The 27,294-nt window shown below is 48.9% G+C and overlaps 1 protein-coding gene across 7 annotated transcripts in view; it reads left to right on the top strand.

The window, feature by feature from the left end:
* POLG2 (DNA polymerase gamma 2, accessory subunit) overlaps positions 1–27,294 on the top strand; it is a 367,703-nt gene that overhangs the window by 119,535 nt on the left and 220,874 nt on the right. For all 7 annotated transcript variants that reach the window (XR_011305148.1, XM_069655004.1, XM_069655005.1 and 4 more), the window contains 2 exons: positions 16,286–16,415; positions 16,582–16,687. Coding sequence is in view for 6 of the 7 variants with exons in the window: in XM_069655004.1 (XP_069511105.1) it covers positions 16,286–16,415; positions 16,582–16,687 (236 nt within the window). In the remaining variant the exon portion in view is untranslated. The remainder of the gene's footprint in view (positions 1–16,285; positions 16,416–16,581; positions 16,688–27,294) is intronic.

Raw genomic sequence — 27,294 nt, 5'->3', positions numbered from 1 at the left:
ACTTGTAAATATCTTTACCGGTCTTCTTCCCGAACTTGGTCTCTGATGCCAACAGGGTTCTACACAACCTAGACGTCAGGCGAGCTCTGAAGTTTTACCTCAACAGAACAAGGGAATTAAGAAGCTCTTCACAGCTCTTTGTCATGTTTGGTGACCCAAAACGGAAACCAGCCTCGAAAGCATCCATCTCCCGTTGCATAGCTTCCTGTATTTCCGAAGCCTACAAGATTCAAGGTCCTCAAAGGGCATTCATGCACATCTGGTCTGTGGCAAAGCGGCTGCTGTTGCCTTCCAAAAATGTGTCCCTTGGGAGTCCATTGCCAAGGCGGCTACGTGGGCCTCCCCATCGGCCTTTTGCATACATTACTGTCTTGACCTGAGCTCCTGGGCTGATGCCCAATTTGGCCAGACAGTTCTTAAGAATTTGTTCCAAAAAGGGAAATTTACATCCACCCGTAATGCCTATGGGTAGTGCTTGGGAATCTCCCACTAGTATGGAGGAAAGGGGATGGGACAATGGAGTATGACAAAGTTACTTACCACAGTGACTACCTTACTCCTAGTCCATAGTCCCCTTTACTCCACACGACTGCCCGCCGTCCCCTCTAATAAGTATCCTCTATTATTGCTAAATGGTCCTGGACCTGGCGATGTAAAAGGACAGAAGGGCGATGCGCGGGGCAGAGCTCAGGAAGGCGGGGCTATGGTCCGTGTGGTGGCCTCATGTAAAAACAAAAAAGTAAATCTTTGATGCTTTAATGTGCTCCGGTCCCGTCCCGAAGAACGGAATGTCCCACAAGTATGGAGGAAAAGGGACTATGGACTAGGATGAAGATAGTCACTATGGTGAGTAACTTTGTCAATATATGGCAATTCAATTCAGTAATGAATTGGCCAGTAAGATTGAGATCCTCCTCATTGGGACACCCCCTCCCTCCTTTCCTCTCTCTCTCTCAGGCCGCCCACTCTGGGCCCTCTTCCTGCTCCTTCCTGTGAGGCTAAGAACCTTGGTGTCATCTTCAACTCCACCCTCTCCTTCTCTCCTCACATCTCTGACGTCTCTAAGAAGTCAAACCATCCGCTGCACCTCCTCAGAGGCATTCTTCCTTTTCTCACTTTCCCCCAGAAGCTCACTGTCTCCAGGGCTCTGGTCCTCTCTAGGCTGGAATATTGCAACATCCTCTTTCTAAATCTTCCTGCTTCTACTCTTCGAGCTTTACAACTTATCCAGAACAGGACTGCGAGACTTGTCCTTGGCCTGAAGCCCAGGGATCGTATCTCTCCAGCTCTGAAACCTCTTCACTGGCTCCCCTTGGCTGCAAGGATCAACTTCAAGACCCTCTGCATTGTCCACAAGGCTTTCTGGGGCCTGGGACCACTCTACCTTCAACTTTCTCTTCCAAAACATCTTCCTTCTCGAGCTCTCCGCTCATCCACCTCCAACTCTCTGAGGGTCAGACGCTTCTTGAAGCAGAGAGTTGAGGTCAGATCTATATCCTTGGCTAGGGCCGCCCTCTGGAACAGCCTCCCTGCCTCTCTCCAACTTGAGCAGAACCACCTCTGGTTTTGTAAGCAACTCAAGACATTCCTTTTCGCTTCTGCTTTCTGTCTTCCTCTCCCCTGCTGATGCACCTGACTGCTCCGCGCACTGGTCACCTGGGCACCCTCTGAACTCGGGGCCAGGCTCCTACATGTCCAGTTGCCCTTGCACTGCCTCGGGGCTCCCCAGCACTTAAGGGTCTTTATCTGCAACCCTACAGTCCCTTATGCCTGCACTTATGAGCGGCCCGCTGGCTGCACTTGTGAGTTAACTGCAGTTCCACCTTCCCCACCCCGGTGGCACTGCTCCCCTTTCCTCTTCCCCGCACTTGCACGATCTGAATGACACAAGGCCTAGTAAGATCATTATTTTGTCCTTCCTTATTTCCCCATCCTTGTCAAACCTAGAAACACTTGTGTACAGCGTGTTATAAATGCCACATCATATCATGTATATCATATGATCTGATTCACAATATGATCAATGTCTCTTCTCACAACCTGGGTGCGTTTCCCTTCACCAGATCTGAACAAGGGTTTTTTCTCCACAGTTCAAAGGAAACAAGGAATTCTGGTTTTAGCACAAAGTTCCAATGCAGTTCTTAAGGTTTGATACTCAATTACATAAAGCTTTGTTGCTTCCATAAAGTATCTCAAGACATCACGAGTTCCCACTCCTCCTGGAATAAGAACGGTCTCACTTGTGTTTTCCCCAAGTAAGCAACAACAATTGTGTTTGTCAGGATAGTTGTCACGACTTTTGCTTTCAGAAGGAAATAAACTATTCCAACTCTTCCTGAAGTAAGAGCAGGGTTCACCTGTATAGTAACAACAAATGTCTTTGTCAGGATGGTTTACTGCAATTTTAATTTAAAAAAGAATTGGAACTTTTCTTCAACAAGCTTTCACAATTATTCTTCAAATGTTACAAGTCAATATGAGTTGTTGATAGAACCACAGTTCAGCACCTTCATCAACAATTACCTGGCCCACTCCTTTGCCAGGCTCTTTTAGGCAACAACTTCTTGCTCTACGGGTATACTTGCCTGCCCGTCTACTTCAACAACAAGAACAGAAAAGTTCTTCAGTGGTAACTTCCAACTTTAGAAAACAACAACTTCATTAGGCTTCTTTAACATCAAACTTTAAACAAGTTGGGGGGGAAAACAAGGAACTACATTATTGTTCGTTTAAGTCTTCTTGGCAGCTGTGATCCTCTCCCTCTAGATAAACTTCTCTAGAAGGGCGCCTGTTTGCCACCTTTCTTTACCCTCTGTACCAACAACCAGTTAATGACCAATATGTAGTCTCACGTTTCCTGTATCTTGGCTTTGGCAATATAGGTTTCTATAACCTGAAGATCTGTATTTCATGATATGATATATAGCACCTATACACAATGTGTTTCAAAGTGCTTCAAGGCAAGGGAGGGAACAAGGGAAAATACAATGACATTCTTACAGGCCATGAACAATAAGAATGTGAAATTAACTATCGTACTCGGCCTGGCAACATTTCAGATAATGCAAGTGCTAAGACATAGATAAGGAAGGGAGGGGGAGAGTGGGAAGGAAATGGAAACAGACATGCGACTACCCTACTAGGCCTGACGACATTTCTGGTAGAGCCGGAGAACAAAAGGTGAGTTAGAGGGGTGCAGAAAGGGAGTGGAGGAACAAAACAAGTGATTAACGTACTAGGCCTGATGACAATTCTGATAGTGCTGGAGAGGAGCGGAGAGGGGAAGGGGGGGACGGAGCAACAAGTAAGGGGAGGAGGAGGAGACAAACAAGGTTTCTATCATACTAGGTCCAGGACAATTATGATAGAGTAAGTGCATAGAAGAAAGTAAGGGGAGGAGGGGAGGAGATAGGAAAAGGGAGAAAGGGAGAGGAGGAGAGAACATATAGAGTAAGCAGTGAAAAAGAGTGGAGAAGCAAGAGGGGAGAGCGAATACAATTGCAGAAGTCAGTAGTAACACATAATGTTGGGAGAGAACAGCAAATGCAAGCCAGGATTCAAGATGAAGATGGGAACAACGTGATTCAGGGCCACCAAGAGTACAAGATGCAGGGGAAGTCCAGCATGAGAGTTGAGAAAGGGTGACGCACCGTGAGTCAATGAAGTCCATAAAAGTCAAATCCAAGCATTGGACACAGGGCAGTGATGGTAAAACCAGAATGTATCAGAACAGACTCCTGCAAGGTAAGAAGTAGGGGGGGAGCAGGGGACTAGAGGGGGAGAAGGGGAAGCAGGATAGAAGAATCAAGAACGGGCAACACCTGTATGCAAGACAGGGGGGCACAAGGGAACATCTCGGGGGGACCAGAGGGGTGAGAGGGAGGCACAAGGGAACATCCAGGGGGACCAGAGGAGGTGGGGGCACAAGGGAACATCACGGGGGGAGCAGAGGGGGAGTGGGGCACAAGGGAAAATCACAGGTGGACCAGAGTGGGTGGGGGCACAAGGGAACAAAACAGAGGGACCAGAGGCATTCATTCTCACAATCATTAAGCCTCTCAATCTTCCCATCTTGCCTTGCGTACTGTTTGTTATATTAGTATTGCTGGTTGGTAACACACTCTTAGCTTGGGTATTGCTTGCACACTCTAATGCCCTTTTTTATACAGTCATTTTGTTTCAACAATCATCACTTGTGTTGGTTTTGTATAGACTGCCACTGTTGCTTTCACTCACTCACAGGTGAAATGGCCTGCTGTAAACACACGGCCAGCGTTGAGTGCTACGGAGTCACTTACAAGCTGTGAACTTACTGTAAGTCACTCGATTATGCTCTGCTATGTGTTCGCAGGTCTGAGGACTGGAACTTCCTCTGCTCTTGAGAGGGTCAGGTGCAACCCTGCCACTTCGAACCTCCAAAGAGGGAACACTCCCCTGCTACTGCTGCATCCCGCTGCGTGATCTCTGCACAACATTTCATCCGTTAAGCGTCTTCTCCTCACGTTTCCCACTGTGTGACCTCTGCAACAGGGAGAGTCCTAGGCAAAGGCTCTCTCAGGACCTGCAACGGCTTCTGGTGTTTGTGGTCCCCGTGGCTTTTCTCGCCACAGAATTTCCTCTCCGCTGCAACCTCGGCCCACACTGTTTCTTCTCCTTCCACTGCTCTGCTTCTCTCTCTAATGCCTGCACCCGAGGGGGCTTTTTAAGCCTCCCAGTCACCTTCAGGTGTAGGTCCTTTTCACTAACTAGGAGATCACTCCCACAGTAGTGTTCTTCTGCATCCCTTTTCCTCTTCCCAGTACTGAGAGAATTATGGGACTTGAGGTCCCTAGCAATAAAGTTTGTTTTTCTAAATCTTTCGATTTTACAAGCAGCTATCAAAAGACTAGGGCTTTGTGGGAAAAGTTACAGGGGGAAGGTTAAACAGGGGAACGTCCTTTTCCTTCTGACCTACTTCCTCCCTCATGTGATCCTCCCACAGAACACCACCCCTATGGTCGGAATCAGGAAGCGTCCGCCTTCCCCTATCGACATGAGGAACGTCCCAGGTTGAGGTTTTGGGAGGGGGGAGGAGGGGGGAGTCCGTACTGATTCATCACACAGGACACCTCACTGACTGGTTCTACAGGCCTGTGGGTGCCTGCACCCTAGTCCAAGCAGCCAAGAGAGGGCAGGCATTGTGTTTTCCAGGCCAAGCTGTACTGCTTCCACCAAGACCTGGGCTACTTACACTGGTTTGTGGTCTTGGTTCAGTACAACACCTCTATTGCCTGCTTGGGGAACCTAGCTCTGATTTCAAACTCCCCACCTGTGCCTACCTATTCAACTAGTAGGGTAAAGCCTGCTCACAACAGGATCTCTTCTACCTTTCCTCTTGTGGGTCCTCTTCTTTTTTGGACTATCATCACGATGTGCTGCCATGTGCTGTTCCTCTCTCCATGGACTTGTTGTGTGCCTGCTTCTCCTTTTCATTTGGCATAAGCCCTTCTTGGAAATGCTTGTCCGCCTATCCTTTTTTGGGCTCTAACTTAATCTTCCATTTCAGAGTCTTTCCAGTTCCTAGCTCAGTTCTGCGGCGTCTCAGGCTAAGAACGACTCATGCTTTCTGGTACACCGTCGCTCATAATACCTGCACTTTCTCTGGGGCACAGTATTTCCAGCTTGATCTGTGACCTGTGTGACGAATCGTGGGATTCAGTCACTTCTCCCCAGAGGGGACGCTTTCCTTGTGAGGCTAGGGAGGTGAGCCCACTATGCAATAATCCTGCTATGGGTGGCGGTATGCAGGATCTCATCGGGAGATACTCCCCTCTGGGGGACAAGGACTCCCATTCCTTAGAGGAACTTCCTAGAGACCTCTCCTCTAGAACAATAGTAACATCAGCCCTCCAGGGACACCCTTCAAACCAAGCCACTGGCTGTGCCTCAGTTTTGATCTTGGGTCGTATGTCACAATAACAATGTAGTAAAACTACTGTGAAGCAAAATGCTGGGCGAGTAATGGTGATTACTCTGTGTTTGGGAACCAACACTACTGTGATGAAGAATAATAAACAATGAAGAGAGATCAACAGAGAGAGAGACCGTACTATACTCTGTTGGGGAAGACCCAGCAGCACATCATACAAAGAGAAGATGGATTACTGTCCATGAGAAGTGAAACTTGGGCATTTCAAATCAGCCGAGATGGGAGTGCTGACAGAGACTAGGAGATCCTCTGTCGGGAGGAAACCACAAGGTGCTTTGGGCAAGAAGCACATAGGAAGCCGAAAGCCAGAGAGAGGGGCCAAAAACCCCTGAAGGAGAAGGGAGTCGAGATGGGTGGTGTGACCCTGAAGAGGCAGACTGTTCAATCTCGCAACAACACAGAGACTGCTGGAGCAATGGTGCCGCGGCCGCAGAGAAGAAACCGAAGGAGTCGGAGCGAAAACAAAATTCTATCCTGACAACAAACAAAATCCCAATCCTGCGAGCAGGCATGGTTACGCCAACCCGTAGAAAGCAAGGTAACAGGAACAGCAGGAGACCCGGGAAGGAAGAGTGGGATAAAGATTACCCTCTGCCTGCTCATCCCAGTGAGTGGCCCGAAACTAAGAAGAGTGTGCAACACTCTGGGACTCAGCATAACCGTCCCAGTTAGCGGTACTCCACCAAAAAGAGTGGGAAGCTGTCATGATGCCTATGCCCGGAGCACCAGGCCAGGCCCAGCAACCCCAGAAGCAGGCATCATGCCCTCGGGTAAAAGCCCAGCGGCCCCTGATAGGGGCTCTTTGGACTCAGTCCTGGCGCCTCGCCAGGCTCATGTTGGACATCAGTCCTGGCGCCTTTGGCGCCAGGCTCATAAAGGGAGGTGTTTTGTGCACTTACCTGATGCAGACCATGCTGCACGCTTCAGGCCTCCCTGAGACCTGAAAGGGACTATTTTTTCATAGGGACTATTTTTTCACTCGGGCGTGGCCAGGGAAGGATACATACCTAGTTGGGGAAGGATACATACCTGGGACTTCTTTGGAGGCTATTTAAGCCACACCCAGACAGCAGCTCATGCTTCGCGTTGTTCTGCTTCCTGCAGCTTAACGCTCACCGTGTCTGCTCCTGCTCCTGGACTCCAGCCACGCCCGCCTCGAACCTGGAAGACCTGCAAGAAAGGAAGAGAAAGGTGAAAACCCAGGACTATTTCAAACTTCTTACCTGCATCCAGAATCTTCTCGCCAGCATCCCTGAAGAAAGACTTCCATTTAAAAGCATCGCGTTGCTCGCTGCAGCGCCACGCTTCACTCAGCTGTCCTCGAGACATCTCCCGGCTCCATCGCGGCTGTCAGCATCGGACGCCACATCTCTGCACCTAGGGGAGAGTAGAAGAAACAAAAGGTGAGCAGAAGGAACACAGAAGGGAAAGCCTGATTAACAGCCATAATACTTACTGGCTTTTCTTCCACATTTCGGGTCGGCCCCGCCCCGTTGGCAGGTACCGTACCCCGGCCCCTATGGGGAAAGGACAAGAGACATTTCTGGGGAATAAGACATTTAGAGGGATCACCCTCATCACTACTCACCGCGGCAGTTTAACCCCTCGACGCATCGCCTTCATTCTGCACCTGAAATAAAGGACAGATCACAGGTTAGAAAGACAACATAAAGGGGGCCTCACTTGAACTTTGAACTTTCATACTTACGGCGCATCGCTCAGGAAAGTCAAGTGGATTTTGCCAACGCCATTCTGAAAACCAGTGAAGTAACTGGACGAACACGCGCCCCTGCACCAGAAGCAGGATGGAGAGTTCATCCTTCCAAACCATAAGGTGAGCTTAAACCGGGGTTTGGAGGAAGTTAGAGAGGAACTAGGAGGGAAGGGGGAAAGGGGGGAGCTAGCACACTATTCTGCAGACTGTTAATCCCCTTTCTCATCTGCAGAAGGATATTCCTACGGGCCAGGCAAGCACGATTTGGAGGTCCTGTCCAATCGGTGTTCCGGGTCCTGCGCATAACGCTAGAAGAGGCCACAGCAATCCAGACTAGACCAGCGCCCCCGTGGGAACCAGGTGAGCGTTACAGAAACAGTATGAAACCTCTATTACTCGTCTCAGTAATATAAGAACGGGATAAGAGAATAAGAATAATTATTGGGTCTGCAATAGATATCTCCAGGAGAAAGAGATGGAAACAGAGGAGGAGGTACAAGATGTTAAATGTCTTATAAGGATTTAAAGAATTACGGAAACAAGATAAGAATCACAGAAAGAGAAATTCAGTATCTCTAGGAATCTCAGAGAAGGAGAGACTTTCAAAGACACTTAGGAAAGACATTGTCAAGAATTTACAAAGCCAATAACCTTGAGTAGGAGAAGCCTACAAAGACTACGAATAGGGGAGCCAAAGACTTGGAAAAGTTCACTAGAGGAACTAAATAACTTAATACAAGAGATATCTCTAAAGTATCTCACAATTGTCTACTAAGTGTAAGGGTGCAGAGGAGGGATACTGATAAACAGGTTGCATGATTGTTGGCATAATTCTTTATTTAATCAAATTTAAGAGGAAGCCTATCTCTCCCTAACTCTAAGAGGGGTTTGACTGCCTCAACTAAGGAACTAAGGATTCAGTCAGAATGTCCAAGTAAATAAAAATAGTCCACCGTCCTGTGTCAAAATGCCTACGTTTGTCCCTCACGCTTGTAACTAATATGAAAGGGGTAGTGGATCTTCTTGGTCCAGAAGAGTGGCTCCCTTCTTCTGGACAATGGACTATCGTTCCAATTGCAGGTGGGAACTTCACCTGAGAGAATGCCACCCTTCCTCAGGTCTCAGTTTCTTTCCAAAATTCAAAACAAAGTTCCAGCTTGTGATGCTGTAAAGTTCTCAGTTCCAACTCAAATAGTAAAGCTCCAACTCAATCATCATTCCTTATTGACCAAAGTTTTCTTCACTATTCTGTTCCCCGAGAAATGTCTCCCTTCTCCAGTTATCTTCTCAATACGTTCACAGTGCCAGGGCAATGACTGCATTCCACGGGCTTTCTTCTGCTTGGCTTCACAGTACACAACACTAGGGGGTGTGGCTTCCTCCCCCTGATCTTTCTTGACTTCATGGTGGACAACACCAGGAGGTATGGTTTCATTCCCCTGATTTCTCTTAGCTTCACCGTGCAAAACACCAGGTGTGAGACTTCCTTTGCAGTTTCACAGTAGTAGTGGAAATTACTCCCTTCCCCGGGCCCTTCTCAGGCTCTTTACCACAGTTCACGAAGGCTAGGGGAATGCCCTTTCCAAGGCCCGGCTCAGGCTCTTTGTCACAGTTTATGTAGGCTGGGAGAATGACTTACTTCCCCAGGCATTTCTCAGCTTTTTCTTTTCTGGGTCGGGTCCTAGACCTGTGTTGGCAAACCTAGTTTACTTCCTTGCCAGGTACTGCGACGAGAAAGATGGTCATGGTCATTTTTCCGGCATGTTTACCCCCAGTTCTGAGCTGGAGGTAAACACGCCAGACTCGAGATTGGGCAGAGCTGTAAATCCGGTGGTAACACCGTTAGTGTAGTCTCATGGGTTTGCTCTAGCCCAATACATACTAAAGTCAATGTAATTAAATTAGCAGCAGTGGCATTTCTAATTAGACTCCAAGGGTATGTATTCAATAAGGTCTCGATCTATATGGTAATGTTTTTAACAAATATTATGGCTTTTCAGTAAACGTGTCTGACTTCAAATTTAGATCTAGAATGTGACATGAGGTTCTTTGGTTGTGTTCCGTATGCCATACTTCAATATATGAGCCAGCGTTGACAACCATTCAAAAGGATATGCTGTGGTTTTTGCTTTTCCACTCACACTCTGTTCTCTATGCTGATTCTGTGTAGCTGAGATATTTGTATCTTGAGAGAGTCTATATAGATGTACTCACTTGAAAGTGATTTTTTCATAACTGTATGGATTGAAATTAAGAGTTGAGATATGTGTAGTCTCAAAAGATCCACATTTCAATGTTTTCAAATGTTTGTTTAGGCGGCACCTGTTATTCAGGTATTTGGATTGAGTTACTTTGCAAATTGTTGGTCAGTGTGGGAACGTTCAGAGGAGTTGGCAATTAATATTTACTGGAACAATCCCACTGAAGGCAAGGTGTCAGTACAGTAGATGGTACTGTACGCCATCCCTGAACTGCGATGTCCCGAGCATCCCCATCAACTTCATTCGGGTTACATCATGTAACTCTGATAGCGTGTCTTTCTTTGATTAGCAAAGCCCTATCCACAATTGTATTGTCCATACTCTTACGTCTCATCCCCTTTCCTCCATACTGCATGGGGCGTCCCTTTCAAGGGACAGGAGACGGAACCTTTTTCATCAGAAAAAACCTTCTTCCCCTTTAAATTTAGAGGCGCGTGGGGTGCGGCCCTGGGAGCATGCTCTGCCCGGACTCGGCCCTCCGGTGCCACACCTAAGTTCCCTTTTCCGCGCTGACGGAAACGGGGCAAATTCACCAGCATTCCTTTAGCTTTGGCCATGTAATTCCACACACAGATACTTCTTCTGTCTTTTTGTATTTTGTCATTCAGGTACTCGGTCCTCAGGCATCACGCTCCTCACCGGCTTATGTCGACTACAACAGGGTTCAGCAGTAGTCCATCCTGCGACGGACTCTTTACAACTTCAGACTCCCATGCCCTCTGCCTACATTGCCTTGGCCCAGACTATGGCTGTACCGAGTGCAACATGCTTTCTTCAAGGTCTCTGAAGAACAGACTAGCCAGGTGGAGGGAGCTCTTCCAGAGATAGCCTCCAGAGGACCTGAAATACTTCAAGCATTGATCCAGGCCCAAGGTAGGGCCACTCTTTTCCAGCGCTCCCCGCAAAGGAGGCTCCTTTCCAAGGACTCACCCGCGCTGGAGGAACCTCTCAGGTTCTAATACTAGCACGAGTACCGAGGCTAATTCAGCTACCGGCTGGCAGGCCGAGAGGTCAGTGGATCCTCCCGGTGACAGTGCTGAGGGATCGGATGGTTCTTTTACCGGGTCTTCACTTGAGGGGCTACACCCTAGTTCCGGCAACATGTTCGAGGGGGCAGGTATACGCGATAATACCGGCAGATCCGCTGAGGGCGAAGCGCCTACCAGGCTTCGGCCTGAAGAAAAGGGTAGGCCTTGTGATCCACACTAAAGAGTCCTGGACGAGGCTGGGCCCAGTGAGCCAAGCAACACGACGCAGGCACGTGGAAGGCAGCTCAACAAGATGGCCGACGCGCCAAATGATAAGGGCATCCGTCCGATACCGCACCATGGAAGGGAGCAGGTGGAGGGGTGAGTGTCAAGGTGGGACTGGTGTCAACCAGGTACGTGGCCTACAGCCTATTCTTTTTTTGCGCAGGGCAGGTTCCCACTGCACCCATATGGGCAGGGCATGCTACGGCCTCAGCAGCCGCTTGCTACCCCGTCAATATTGCCTACCACCCCTCCGGTCTGTGAGCACAGGTTCTTTGAATGGTTAATCTGTCTTATGAAATATCCTCAGATGGGAATCATCCTCAGGGACACCATCGGGGACATGCTCCCCACCCGCCCCCAAGGTCTCCAGCTCTGCAGGCCCCAGTGCAAACTCAGCTGCCTGCTTCGGTCCCCCAGCCTATAGCGTAGGCAGTTCCGTACCAGCATCTGCCCCAGCCCCCAGCTCCGGTCTCCACACCCCAGCCATCCGCTCCCAACACCCCTTGACCGGTGCCGTACCTTCCGGACCCCCAGGTGGACGCGGATGAAGAAGAGGACCGAGACACACCATCGTCAGCCAAGGTCTTGCACAAACGTTTTGCAGGGCTGGCAGAGTACTTGGGCCTTCCTCAACCCGAGGTTCAGCAAACGGCAGAGGGGGTGCTCACCAAGGTCCTCACGTTACTCCACTCAGCTAGAACGGGGATCCCTATGCAGAAGGATGTTGTCGCCTTGGCCAAAAAGGGGTGGCTCAAACCCCACTCGGTCCAGCCGGTCAATTGACGTCTGGAAGCCAAGTACAGGCAAATGGAGGGGGATACACTCTTGCTATCGGCCCATCCTCAGCCACATTCCTCAGTGATTGCTGCAGCAGCACTCTACTCCAAGCCTCAGTCGTCCTCTTCCTCCTCGTCTGCGGCACTGCTAGGCAAGGCGGAGAAGATCTTGGAGGAGTATGGGAAGAAGCTGTATTCCAACGCGTCCCTGCATCTTCGTCAAGCCAACGCGGATGCCATGCTGGCAGCCGTTAACCTGAGGCTTTGGCGGGAAATTGCGGATTTCCTCCAAGAGCTTCCAGGGTAGAGCCAATCACAATTCAAGGTGAGACTGGCAGAGGCCAAGATGGTGGCACAAGACATCAGGGAGTCCACCGTGGCCCACATTGACACCTCCAGCTGGGCCATCTGCATCGCCACGGACATGAGAAAAACTGGCTGGCTCTGTGCTACTAAATTCAACCATGATGTCCAGGAACGCATCTTAGACCTGCCTTTTCGAGGGGGTTGACCTTTTTCACTCGACCACAGACGAGGAGCTGGATAACAAGAAAAACAGCTTGCAAACGGCAAAGTCTTTATCCATCCTTACAAAGACCACGGCCAAAGTGTACACCCAGTCACAGCAGCGCTCAGACAAGGGGTGAACATACGGAGGGTTCTGCAGCTTCCAAAGGTGGAGGTCCAGGCAGCTGGACCGCTCGCCGACTCAACATCGGTGCAAGCAGCAAAAAGTGGGGTAGGGGGAGTAAGGGCTTTTTCCAGTCCCCCTCCTCTGCAACAGCCTGAGAGGGAAAGAAGGCATGACACGCCCCTCTGGGTCCATGTGTCTCCAGTGGGGGGCAGGCTTGCCCTCCATGCACATGTTGGGTGCCAGAATTTCGCAGACCCCTGGATCCTCTCCGTAGTATCCACGGGGTACCGTCTACCCATCCCAGCCTCTCCTCCCTCTTCCCCTCCACTCCTACAGATTGGGACAGCAACTCTTTTGGCGGAGATCCGGTCGCTCGTCGAGAGCCAGGCAGTGGAGGAAGTCCCAGTCTCCCAGCAAGGCTTGGGTGTCTACTCCCAGGATTTCACCATTCAGAAAAAAAAACAGGCTGGCCTGAGAGTTGTGCGGGACCTTTCCACCCTCAACCTCTCCCTACCTCTACAAAAATTCAAGATGGTTACGCCTGCTTTAATATCGGAGACATTGTGCAAGGGAGACTGGATGTGCTCCCTGGATCTGAAGGACGCATACTTGCACGTCCCGATTTGGCATCGTTCTTTTTTATGATTCAGGATCATGGGCTACAATTTCCAATACAAGGTTCTCCCCTTCGGCCTCAAGTCGGCCCCCGCGGTCTTTACCAGGCTGATGAATACAGTGACGGCCCACCTGAGGGCTCTGGGCCACCACAAATACCCATACCTCGACGACTGGCTCGTCAGGGCTTCATCTCCGGAAGCGGTGCACCACACTTCCCGTGCTCTTATGAACACACTGCACAATCTGGGCTTTTCGCTCAATCTCAACAGCCCACGCAGAGGTTGACCTTCTTGGGGCTCATCTCGGACACGTGCTCCGAGAGAGTTTTTCCTTTGAAGGACAAGATTGTGGCCATCAGGAGGGCCACTACGCACTTACTCAGCAGGGAAGTGACATTGGCCTGGTGGTACAAACACCTTCTGGGTCTCATGGCAGCGGTCCTATTGGTAGTCCCCCAAACGATACTCTGGATGAGGAGGATAAAGCTGCATTTCGCAGAATCATGGAATCGGGAGCAGGGATCACAGGCGGAGATGATCAACGTTCCTCCTTCTCTTCACTCAGACTTTACATGGTGGTCCAGGGACTGCAACCTTCGGGTGGGCAAGCCCTTCCCGCAACCTACCCCACAGGTCACCGTCACTACGGACTCCTCCCTTGAGGGATGGGGCACCATCCTGGACAATAACTGCGTCCATGGCACCTGGACCCGGCAGGAACAGGAGTACCACATAAACTGGCTGGAACTGAAGGCCATCTGGCTAGCGCTCAGCCTTCCTTCCGGTCATCGAGGGCAAAAGTTGTTCTCATCCAGACAGACGACTCCACCAGCATGTTCTATGTCAACAAGCAGGGAGGCACCAGATCCCCTCCACTGTGCAGACTGGCAGTCGACATGTGGGAATGGGCCCTGGAAAACATCTACCTCAGGGCCGTCCACCTCCTGGGCGAATCCAACCTGGAGGCGGACAGGTTCAGCAGACTGGGAGCCGGCAATTACAAGTGGCAACTGAACGACCTCGTGCTGCAGGAGATCTTCAGCAGATGAGTCACCCGCAGGTGGACCTCTTTGCCTCCTGGGACAACAAGAAGTGCCAACAGTTCACTCCTGGCAGGGGCAGGGCCCAGGCTCCCTGGGCGACGCATTTCAGATTCAGTGGAACGGAATGACAGCATATGCCTTCCCGCCCACAACGCTGGTACACAGAGTGATATGCAAGATCAAGGAGTCTCGCCACCTCAGCGTCATTCTAATAGCCCGATGGTGGCCAGCCAGGCCATAGTTCTCGGAGCTGCTGAGCCTCTCGGAGTGACCACCCATTCACCTTGCGACGGGCCGAGCACATCTGCTGGCGCAGCAGGGGGGCAGGGCCATCCACCCCTTGCCACAGAAACTAGCCCTCCCAGCGTGGTTCCTGAGCAGGTCACGCTAGGGCACCTCAGCCTTTCCCAGGCTAATCTAGAGATCATACAGGGCGTAAGGAGCAAGGCTACCAGGGCCCAGTATAAGAGCAAGTTGACCAGGTTCCGTCACTGGGCGGACTCTAAGGATATCGACCCCCTTGCATGCCCGTTGGACGACATGCTCTCCTTCTCGGCACACCTTGCCCACTCGGGCATGCAGGTAGATACTTGCTGCTCGTATTTGGCAGCCATTGGGGCTTACAGAAACTCAGAGGAGGAGGTGTTCTCCTCCTCCATCCCGATTGTCAAGAAGCATTTGATGGGGTTCGCCAGACTTTACCCACCCATCAAGAAGCCACACCCAGTATGGGACTTCAACATAGTCTTGGGTGCCCTGGTGCACAAGCCATTTGAGCCTATGGCATCCGCGGACTTCAGGCTGGTCCCCATTAAGACAGCTTTGCTAGTCGGCCTCACCTCGGCTCGCAGAGTCAGTGAAATCCAGGCGCTGGTCGCCTCAAAACCGTATACTACTTTTCACAAGGATAAAGTCGTCCTGCGGACACACCCAGCATTCCTACCTAAGGTGCCTTCCATGTTCCATCTAAATGAGGAAATAGTGCTGCCTACGTTTTTTGCCGAACCTAAAGACGAGGTACAGAGGGTTTTGTACTGCCTTGATGTCAGACGTGCCCTGAAATTCTACCTGGACAGGACGAAGGGCTTCCGTAAATTAGACACACTGTTTATCACCTTTGGTGGATCAAGACCGGGGTATCAGGCCTCCAAGGCCTCCATAGCCCGTTGGATGGTCTCGGCCATCAAGGAAGCATATGAGGGTCCGCATGAGCCACTTTCGGCCAACATGCACGCCCACGCGGTTAGAGCCAAGGCAATGGCCATCGCATTCCAGCGGCATGTCCCCTTTGGCTTTCTGCAAGCATTACTGTTTGGACGCCAGCTCTAGATCAGACGCAACTTTCGGACAGGCGGTTCTTCGACACCTGTATGCTTAAGGAGGGTGACCTCTACACCATGGGGCTACACTCTGTTGTAATCGCCCATGCAGTATGGAGGAAAGGGGATGGGACGTAAGAGTAATAAGTTACTCACTGTAGTGACTAACCTACTCTTAGTCCTTAGTCCCCTTTCATCCATACGTCCCACCAGCCCCCCCCCCCCTAATAAAACTGGTGTCATTAGGCAATGTTAAATCTATTGTCAACGCGTCTATGGGGACCGAGGTGTGGCGTCGGAGGGCGGAGTCAGGGTAGTGCATGCTCCCAGGGCCGCACCCCAGCGTGCCTCTTAATTTAAAGGGGAAGAAGGTTTTTTCTGGTGAGAAAGGTTCTGTCTCCCGTCCCTTGGAAGGGACGACCCATGCACTATGGAGGAAAGGGGACTAAGGACTAAGAGTACGTTAGTCCCTACAGTCAGTAACTTTTAATTTATCATCAAGGTTTAGGGTGCAACAGAACCCAACTGTACCCAAGTATCTTGCGAGTTTAGAAATGTGCTTCTCTGCCACTACCTAAAACTATTGCAACCTAGGATAGCCCTTGATAACCTTTGAGTTGCAGTACCATTTTTCATCATCTACTGTGTTATGAAATGCTTCAAGTTCATCATTGTAAATGTTGTGTTTGTTCTCTTCCAGGTGCTTTGGAACAATATGTTCAATGTCTAGACATGGTGAACAGGCGACTGCCTTTTGGTCTTGCTGAGGTTGGAGTGTGTTTTCATCATGTTTCCGAATCGGTGTGTGAAAATCACCATATCTCCAAAAGGTACTTGCAATATTTTGGGTACACCATTTCTTAATTGTAAACTGATGGAGCAGAAATGCAAACTCATATCCTTGTTTTGATATTTAGAATGAATGTTTTCTTCTTGTGCTTTCTTTGGGTGATTCATGTACGATATTACATTTCAGACTTGCTTTATTGTTTAAAGAATAGGCGAAAGAACAGTGTCTTCACTTGTATGGTTTAGTTCTGCACGAACATCGGGACAATGGCTTGACTTCTGGCTGCGCCAGCGACTGCTTTGGTGGAGAAAGGTACAAGTTTTTTTCCTATTTTCATTGTGCGTCATTCATTTCATGCTCTCTAGCCCTCCTCCTTTCTCGCACTGATTGTTGGAAGGCTAGGGTTTACCAAATTTTAATAGTTAAGCCTGCTTATGTTTCTGTATCTAATGGTGGGAGAGCCAGGTGAGGTGTGGGCTGCCACGGGCCATGTAGCTGGCTAAAATTCAACTCAAGTGTACAAAGCCAGCAAAATACATGAGCGTTTTCACACTCATCCCCACAGAAAAATAAAACTTCCCTGACCTCCATGGTTCAAGGTTTTGTCTGGAGATGCTCTCTCCATTGCCACCCCCTTTCCATTCCTCCTGCCTTTCCTTCTCCATGCTTCTCTAGACCAGTACTCAAGTGAAGGTAGCAGTGAGTTTCTAGGTGGTCCAGGAGTTGTTTAGGGTAGTACCTGGTGCAGTGAGACCTGACCAGGTTGGTGGAGGTCGTACAAAAGCACCTTCAACAGGTGTCTTCGTTTTAAGCAGTGCATATCTATAGTCCTATTAGACGGCTCCCATCCCCAATCAAATCATATGGTGTGAGTGTTTTCTTCCCTAGGTTGCAGCTGACCTCATGTACTATTGGGCTATTGGTCCTCAGACGGGACATCACAGCTCCCCAATTGATAAAATAAGTAGCTTGTTTGATGTGCATGAGGTTAGTTTAACATTTATTGCTGCACTGCACATGTTTTTCATCATCCTTCACAGCAATCACCATATTCTCAGATTCTAAGACTGAGTCTTGGGGCCTATGAAGGCCTCTTCCTCTGTCTCCTCAGGTGTGTCTTCTGGGGACTCGTCCTTCTTTCTTTGGGTTCTTGTCTTCTTACTCTTACTTTTCTTATGGAAGAGATAAGGGCGGGCTCCCCCGGAGGCCACCTTGCGTATTAAACAATCTGCCCGGCAAAGGAGACCCCGGGGAGCCAACCCCAATCTAGGGAAAAGCCGTTAGGCAGAAAAACTCTAGTGTTGATGGTCTGATGCTGGCAAGTGGGCATGCAGGTTTGTAAACCAAGAGGAGGTTTCAAAGTATCCAAAAGTCAGACAGCGATTCCAATGCGGTGGGTGTTCCTGGTTTGTGTGGTTCCAGTTTACACAGATGGAAGATGGGTAGCAGGACTCGCAAGACCCAAGATGCACCAGGCGGGAACCGCAATGCCAGGTAAGAGAAAGGTAAGTATAGAAACAGGTCAGAGAGCAGACAAGATCGTGGGAGAGGCCAGGACTGTGAATGAGGAGGTAGGATTTCCAAGTAGCGGACAAAGCACAGAGTAAGTAGCCCTACGGGACTAGAGGCAGGACGCTGGGAGAACGAGAGGACTCCTCGTGCTAAGCAACCGCTGCAAGACGTAGAGAAGGGGAAGCAACAGCAGTGCGGGGTACGCGGACAGAGGGGATCTCATCAGAGGGGATGTACCGGGGGACCAGGATGGGGAACCACTGGAGGAAAACACAAGCGGGCAGGGAGAAGCAAACTTCGTAGCGTCTGACCAAGCCGGTAAGCAAGGGTTGCAACGCACATGCGCGATGCACTGCTCTCGGTATATACATGGCAGCGGCCATGTTGGGGGAACAATAGACCGCAGGTTCAGGCAAGCGTGTCGGGTCGTCAATGGAGCTTCCAACGGTTCCGAACTTTCCACGGCTGATTCATGACACACATGTGATTTGATGACTACAAACAGGAAGCTCTATCACACAGGCTCTTCTGTGATGTAATTTTGTCTGGAGAGTTGTTTAACCAGGAGAAGTGAAAATTGGGCTGCTCAGCAAACAAGCACCAAAGGCTTATGGCACAAGTTCAAACATGTATTAAAGAGCAAAATTGAGCAAGGTCATAGGATACCTGGCTGATTAATGAAGGGTGAACACACACCTATGGGGGTTACACCTTGGTAAGTGTGTACAAGTAACTGTGAATGCCTTCTGACAAAAATATATCAGGACAGTTCTGGGGACTGCAGTTAGATTTTTAATAAAACTGCAGTTTACGTGTTTTTAGATACACTCGATGGAGAGTAACACAAGATACAACAGTATTTACACATTTTGAAGGTATAGTAACCAGTTTGTGAGTGACAAATTTCAAATATTTAACGTCTTTTCAATGCTTACACATCCACTGAGTGGTCCTTGGGAAGGAAACCAGTGGATTTAGTGAGGTGATAGCATATGACAGTCAGCACATATACATCAAAACAATGAGAGGTTGAACAAGGACAACGCAGACAATATAATAGTCAACATGACAGTGTTTCGGCCAGAAAGTGAGCTTGGATGAGCTCTGATGGTGTGGCCTTCATCAGGACGAGAAATTCCAAGGCGGGAAGTATCTTGTGAGGTCTGTTGAAATAAACAGACGGGGTGTTATAGGAGTGGGCACATTCGTTGAAAACTAGCACAGGTAGAGGTATCAATACATGAAGGACCAGTGCTTACCGGAACTTCGGAGCGCAGTGGCTCAGGGAACTGCAGTGTCGGCAGTACACTGGAGAATTTTGAGGTCCTAGAAGTGGCCGTTCCTGTGGAAGTAGGAAGGACATGGAGGCTGTATTAAGCCATATGGAGTAGTGGAGCAACTAAGAGTAAAAAGGGGTAAGAGCAAGCTTACCTTGAGGGCCTGTTGCCGCGCATAATATGGGTAGAACAGGCTGGCGTGATGAGTACCCTAGAGTCAACCGCAAGCGTGAGGGGCTGTGGAAAAAAGGGGACACACAGGGCTAGGATTAAAAAGCCTCGGAGTATGTCAAGTGTGAAGGTGCACGTGAGGGTTGGTGAGACGTGCAGGTCACAGATGTTCACGAACCAGGTGTGGCTGATGCAAGCATGTGTGTTCCATGTGGAAGTGGGTCTGAGTGTGACTAATAAATGGACGGAAACGTCTGTGATGTTAAAATTACAACCTCAAGGGCAGGCGGCGGAATTACAGGATGGCCCGTGCAGGATAGCATGCTTGGCGAGGACGGTATAAAATGGAGGCTGGGCTCCAGTTTTAAAGTGAGACATGCAGCCGGGAAATAGGTGCACGATATCATAGAGCTGCGGTGGTTGCATGCGCGTGTGCTTACCTGCGGATGAAAGAAGGATGAGCGCTGCAGAGCAAGCTGTCAGCGGTCGGGGTCCCTGCCTGTGCACGGAGTGAGCTGTTGAGCGGACTGTGATTAAATGGGGTGAGCAGCCATGATGAGGTGCGCGAGGCCGGGGTGCCCGTGGGGGTGCCTGACCCAAACGAAGGGCGCTAAGTACCCAAGGCAAAAATCAGAATACAAGTAAGACTAAAAGGCCAAACAAAACTCTCAGCCAAAGTGGGGCATACTAGTGTGTACACAACCGCTGACGAGGATGCGTGGCTCAGGTAGGAGATCCATGTCTAGGCAGGCGGGTGGAGGACTCCTCACTGTTAGGCTGGATGCTGATTGGTCAGCGTCCAGCGGGTGGTGGTGATGGTGTCAGGAGCTATTAAAGAGGGGTAAGGTGAGCATACCAACATGTTTGGGTGATACATATTGTAGGTGCCTTTCCCCGTCTTACTACGTGTGAGAGAAAAAATAACATAGCAGACAAAACCCCTTGTCGGGGAAAGAGGCACTTGAGACCCGGCTGCAAGAGTTCAAAGGATGGTTTATTTCTCCAGCTAGGAAATAACCCAAAAAACTCTCCCAAATCTCATTACATCATTCTTGTATGTATATTAGTTAAAGTAACTCTAACAAAAATGCTAAATTGACCCGATTGGCCAGACGGTGTGGTGCTGTAGGTGTGGGTAGCATCTCTTCCTCCTGGTTGGCTGAGTAGTTGACGGACGTAAAACATCTTGTGCTCCATGCAGGTCAGGGGTCCGGTCACTGTGGTCACTACCTAAGCTAATATGTTACACACTAAATAACAAATGATTTAAAACATTTTATGCTACTTGTCACATTTCTACATAAGTCACACACAATGATCATTGTCAGTACAATTGGGTCATTCGTGGCTTTAATTGAAGGCCTTGACCTTCATTGTGCATGTAAAAGAATCCGGCTATGTTTCGCATCTCTTCTAGGTTTCAAACTCATTAGTACAAGTAAAAACATATATAGTAGTAAAAATGCTTAAGGTTAGTAGTGGGTGTGTTGGGTGGGTTTCGCAGCGCAGGCGAGGTGCTGGCACTTGAAAGAAATACCTTACAGGGGGTGCAGGGTCAGGATGGCAATAAATTGTTCTAATGGGGGTGGGTGGCTTGCACGTTTATGAGGACGAATCGAGCAGAAAAGTGCTTAGCTCATCCTGGTTCGCATGCCGGTTCTCAGACGAACAGTGATCTCAGAGGAAGAAAACTGTAGCATATTGATTGCTGCAACTTTCTCCAGCTTCAGCGTGAGAATGGAAGCGCAGAACTTTCCTTTGCAGGGGGAGTGCAAGGGTGGGGGCCAGCCAGCTGCCTGCGTGCCTTGTGTGTGTGTCTCTGTCCTTGGCTGCTGCGGTGGAAAGGGGAGCTGAGCATTGCTGTACTATCGCAGTGAGGCCTGTTTACCCAAGATGGAGTCGAAAGGGGGCACAAAAGATGGATGCCCCGTGTCTTGCTCAGTAGTCCCATCTATACAGCAGTCAACCATGGTTAACTTTACATAAGGGCAAGGGGCAATCCCACTACCAGAGGCACGTGGTCTAAGCCTTGTACTGAGGAGCGTACGATGCGAGGGGGCCTGAGGACCCCTCGCTCCCATACAATATCATGATACATATTTGCAGGAAATGCCCCAGTGATGGTGGTTATGTTTAGCATTGACACAGAAGAAGGCACATATTACCCCAGTGGGGTGGCATTTACAGAGTCCAGCAGTGCCACATGAAGTCAATTAGGAGTCAATTCCACTCTACACAGATGTTTAAACCTGACCTGACGGAGTTTAATTTGTGAACCCATTTCTGTTCTAAACGGGTCAAGATTCTGTCGACATCTCCCCCTCTGATGGTGGCAGAAACTTTCTGTATTACCACCCATTTGACGTCCATAATATTGGTGTGGTTTTTCTTGACAAAATGATCTACCAGTGGTTTATCAGGTACTTTGTTTTTTATGCACGAGCGGTGCTCGCATATCCTGGTCTTCACTGGTCTCATGGTTTTGCCCACACATGAGTCCACATGGGCAAGTTATGGCATATATGACCTGTTTTGTGTTGCAATTGGTGTGGTCCTGCAGAGTCCAATTGATGTCATTGTGTTTGAATATTTTGGTAGTCTCTGTAAATTGGCAGACGGTACATTTGCCACATCGGTAGTGGCCTTGTATGGGTGGAAGATTCCATAGAGTGCTTGTGGACTTGGTGGGCTCGATGAAGGTGTGTACCAAGGATTCTCTGATGTTCCGGTTTTTCTTAAACGCAAATAGTGGGACTTTTTGTAGTGATCCTGCGTTTCTGATGATGGGCCAGTGTTGTTTGACAGTCTTTTTGATGAGGTCGCTGAGTGGGCTGAACGTAGTGACGCATACCAGTCTGTCAAGTTCCTTTTTAGTTGTTTTGGTGAGACCTATCGTGCGGTCGGTGTTGGCGGCCCGCTTCTTGGTGTTCTTGATGGCTTTCCTGGGGTACCCCCTATCGGCGAGCCTAGTTTGGAGGTCAGTGGCATGTTTGACAAATGAGGTGCGTTCGGTGCAGTTTCTTCTGATGCGAAGGAATTGTCCGTACGGTAAATTGTACTTCATGCTTTCCGGGTGGTAGCTGTTGAAGTGAAGCAAAGTGTTTCTATCGGTGGCTTTGCAAAATAGTTCCGTATTGAGATGGTCGCCAGATCTATAGATGTGTAGATCTAGAAAATCGATCCCATGGAAATCCCAATGTATGGTGAATCTGATGTGCTGGTTCCGCTGGTTGAGCCATCCATGGAAAGCCATCAGATCTTCAGAGTTGCCTTTCCAGATGAGAAGAACGTCGTCGATATATCTCTTCCAAAGGATGATGTTCTGTTGGTAGGGATTGTGTGCTGACAAGATGTGTTCTGTTTCATAATGGGCCATGTATAGGTTCGCTATGTCGGGAGCGAATGTAGCGCCCATGCTGACCCCTTTGATCTGTATGTACAATTGGTCTCGGAACAAGAAAAAGTTTTTGGTCATGGCCAATCTGACACACTCCAAGATGAACTCAGTGGGGACTGCCGTGATGTTGCTTCTGGCGTTGAGAAAAGGTTTTGGTACTTCCAAGCTTTCTAGGACTTGTACCGGGTGTTTGGCTCCCAGAAGGAGATGACGCCAGTCAGTGAAGGCTTGTCGAATGGTTAGCAACTACTTCTTCAGGGCGGAATAATGAGTTTCACTGGGAGTGAAGGTGTGGGAGAGATAGGTAATGGGGTGTTCTATCTTGTCATCAAGTTCCTGTTTCAGAACTGCTCCAATGGCGTAGTTGGATGCATCAGTCTCAACAAGGAAAGGATGGTCTGTGTCAAGTTCAGCCAGGATGGGAGCTTGTGTGAACTCCGACTTCAACCGTTGAAACGCTGAGTCTTGGGCTGAGGACCACTGAAAGGGGGTGTCTTTCTTTAATAGTGTGACAATGGGATGTACAATCTCAGAAAATGCAGGTATGAATTTCCTGTCAAAGTTAGCGAGCCCCAGGAAGGATTGAATTTGTTTCACAGTGGTTGTAACAGGCCAAGATAGGATGGAATCATCCTTGGAAGAATCTATTCCAATCCCTTTTGGGCTAAGAACAAATCCAAGATAGTGGACAGTAGTACATGGAAAAGGCACTTTTCAGGTTTGGCCAGGAGCTTATGTTCTCAAAAACGTTATAAAACTGCCTTAACGTGTCCTTCATGTTCCCGAGGTTCCTTGGAGTAAATCAGTATGTCGTCTAGGTATACAATGACGAAGAGGAACGTTACAAAGACGTTACAAATATTTGAAATTTTTCACTCACAAACTGGTTACTATACCTTCAAAATGTGTAAATACGGTTGTATCTTGTGTTTACTCTCTATCAAGTGTATCTAAAAACACGTAAACTGCAGTTTTATTAAAAATCTAACTGCAGTCCCCAGAACTGGCCTGATATATTTTTGTCAGAAGTCATTCACAGTTACTTGTACACACTTAGCAAGGTGTAACCCCCATAGGTGTGTGTTCACCCTTCATTAATCAGCCAGCTATCCTATGACCTTGCTCAATTTTGCTCTTTTAATACGTGACTACCCACCTGGGTAGAGCAAGGCATCAACCAGGTGCCCTTTTTGATAAACATTTCATGAGTTCAAACATGGCCATCAGCCTTTTTAAGGCCACCTGTTGAGTCCTGAATCATTCCCAATTAAATAGTTAGAGAGAAACACAACACCACAGCAGCTAATCTGGGGGAGGCAGCTTGCCCCGGCTGTGTAAAGGAGTCTGATCCTTCAGTCTGGGACCTGTTGCGATTGTCAGCTGCCGTGAGAAGAGACTGAACGTGGCTCTCACCCCCAGTCCTTTTCTTGGAGTGGAGGAACAAGAGCGTGTAAGCGGCCCTGCAATTTTGTTTTTTTGGCATCACATTTTGTACTGTTATGCCAGCTGGGAAGGCCTTTTAGAGGTGTGTGTCATGTATGTGGCTTTCGCCCGAGATAGACCCGCTACACCTTTGCCGCCTGATAACTTTTTTCCTTTTGCATTTCATTGAGATTGTCTCATCAATATAGACTTTTCAGGTGGGACGACATATATCATTGACAGCCGCCACATGAGTTCACCATCTTCGTTGATGAAAAGGTAACATTTGTTCATTTTTCCTTTACTTTAGTGTACCAGATGGATACAAGAATACACCAACTCTCAGAAAAGTTTCAGCGGCTTTTATTGTTATTTGAAAGGGGGTCCACCTGATGGCTGTCCGTCTCTCCATGGACTTCTCCTCCCCTAACCCAGCCTTCTCTAATTCTGAAGAGGGCCCCTAGAGATTGGTAACCTCTTCCATCTACCAGGGTTCAGGGCCTACAGTTAACCGCTTGATCTATCCGACTTCCTCCTGAGCCTTGTAGGTGAATGCTAGCCGGGGATCCCACAAGAGCTATGATGGTATTAAAAGCAGGAATTTGTGACTTCCAACTGCCCAGGTCTCTCTGGTTGTTCTTCTCATGCTGTCATATTCCTTACCCTGGTGTTCGGTCCTTCCTTTCCATTCCGTCTACTCTTCCCTTCTCTTTCTCCTACTCTGTACTTTCTCCCTCTCCCCTTTGTCCCTCCAGTGTTACTCTGTCTCATCTCTACTCCTTACTTCTACTCCGCACTACTTTTCTCTCTACTACTCTTCCCGCTTACTGTTCTACACAGCACTAAACCCCTCCTCTCACACTCACCCTCCTTTCACTCTCCCAGTCTCCTTGCTCACTTTATCTCACTCCCCTACTCTTCCACCCGCTCACCTTACCCCACCAAAGATGCACCCTGACGCCCAAGTAGCACTTTCTCTCACCAACTAATGCCTCACCTTCAACACTCACTCTTAGTCATTTCAATGCGCTGCAACACCCTCCTTCCACCGCCTGGTATCCTGGTCCATCTCTTCACCACTTGGACTCACCCGAACATCCCACACAAGCCTTTCCTCTTTTGTGAAAACTGGTCCACCACTGCTTGACAATGGAGGTCCCGAAAAGTTAATGTCCATATCAATTTGCTGTTTTCCAAGAAGGAGCATCTTGTTTGCCGCTTCGTAATGGGCAACGTGCTGCTGGTTCTTTGATCACTGCGCCATCTCTCCCTGGGGTTTGCATATTCCATCCTCTGACGCAATTGTTCCTGGTCTTGGGAGTTTAGAGGCAGAAGACAGAAAACACTGGCCCGGATGTTGTATGGCAGGTATGGAATGAGAAGAGGTGGTACTTCTCACAGGCAATATGGCGCATAATAATTATAATAATTTAGCATTTATATAGCGCTATGAACCCTCAGGCATCTGAGCGCTGCTTATTATTGCCCACGGTGTGTGGTGCTCATTTATCGACCTCGGAAGGATGAAAGGCTGAGTTTGGCCCTGCCGGGATTCGAACTTGCGTCAGCAGCCTCTGCACAGATGTCAAAGCGAGCGCTCTACTCGTACAGGACTGGCTTCCATAAGGAAGGTACTGGGGCCCTCCCAACTCCCTTACCCTGCCACTGGTGCAGGAGTGCCCCTGCCAATCACCCTGGTAGGCCTTGTGCCCCAGGTTAAGAGGGGTTCCAATCACTCCTTGATAGGGCCAAGTTTCTGACCGTCACACACCTTAACTCTTTCTACCAAATCCACGTCTCTTCCCCCCCCCCATCAGGGCAGCTGACAACCAGTCTGTATTTGATTGTTTTGATCCTGCCATGTTTGTTACTGAAAATTAGTCTGGTTTAAGGGCTAAGAAACATCACAATATTTTAGGGTTGGTGTCCTTCTACTTCGCCATCCAGACCAAAGTGGCATAAACCGTGATGAGTCTGAATCGGCAGCCTAGTACAATATTTACTTTTTGTTAGATCATTCAGAAACTTCAAGGCCTAAGAATGACTATTGTATTCCCTTGCTCCCTTCCGCTTTGAAGCACTTCTCTTGTGTCTAAGCGCTGTACAAATAAACAATGAATATATAAAATAAATGTATCACTATGGAGGCCAGCGGAGTAGAAAAACTGTTATTTTAACTTAACCGCCTGACTCCAATTTCTCCAGTGACCACTGCTGGTGTTTCGGAATCCATTGAGGTTGTAATCTTCTGTGTTTAATCCTGTCGAGGAAGGCACAAGACAGGGCTTGTGAAATCTACTTGCTCACGCACATTGGCGACTAAAGTTTATGAAGGGCGAGTACCTTTTGCATGGTACTCGACCATGCTAGTGAGTACGCTTTGTTTGCAGTAAATGGAAAATAAGTTTTCACAGTGCATGGCTAGCCATTGGTAGGCAGCATTGCTCCAAATATGAAGTATGCTTACGATGATCTGCTTGTCTCTTGTCACCATGAGGCTAGTGCATGTCTCTTCGGTCTATTATATAAACTCAGGAACTCGCCCTGCAGGTAGGTTGACATTTTTAAGGATTTGCAAGGCATGCAGCAGTTGCAGGTGCAGATGTCCCTTTCGGACACAGGATTTAGTTTTGGTGGTCGCAGTTCTTGGGAATTGATTCCAGACAGCTTCCAGTAGAACACCCGAACCTCCAGGGATCGAAGGAGTGTTGCAACAGGAGTCACAGCAGTGTCAGGCGATCTTCAGTGGATGGACAATGGAGCCAGTCCAGCACACCTTCCGTTTATGCAAGAAGGTTGAAAATGTGGGAACAGACATCTTGTTACATAAGCTGAAGACTCCAAGTTCGAAGGATGCACTCAGAACGGCGATGGCTTGCAGTGGGGTTGAGGAAGAAAGAAGTGCTCCGTCCACTGGTTGGTCCAGAGACACTTCCGAAGGCACGGATCCTCAAGCAGGAGTCGAGATTGGATGTTTCCACTGGCACAGGAGTCGATGCTGGTCAGCTTCGGGGGTCGTCCTTAGGTTGTCAGCAGCCTCCCTTGTTCGTAGGGTTCTCCGGTTCAATGATGATTTGCCAAATGGCTGCAGGAGCCCTCCTTTTATCCAAGATTTGAGCTGGGAGCGAGCCCAAGCCCAT

Source organism: Ambystoma mexicanum, chromosome 3q, assembly GCF_040938575.1.
Source record: "Ambystoma mexicanum isolate Mex_15411 chromosome 3q, UKY_AmexF1_1, whole genome shotgun sequence".
NCBI classification, from domain to species: domain Eukaryota; kingdom Metazoa; phylum Chordata; class Amphibia; order Caudata; family Ambystomatidae; genus Ambystoma; species Ambystoma mexicanum.
The sequence above is the reverse complement of the archived record's forward strand: the minus strand, read 5'-3'. Positions and strand labels throughout refer to the sequence as shown.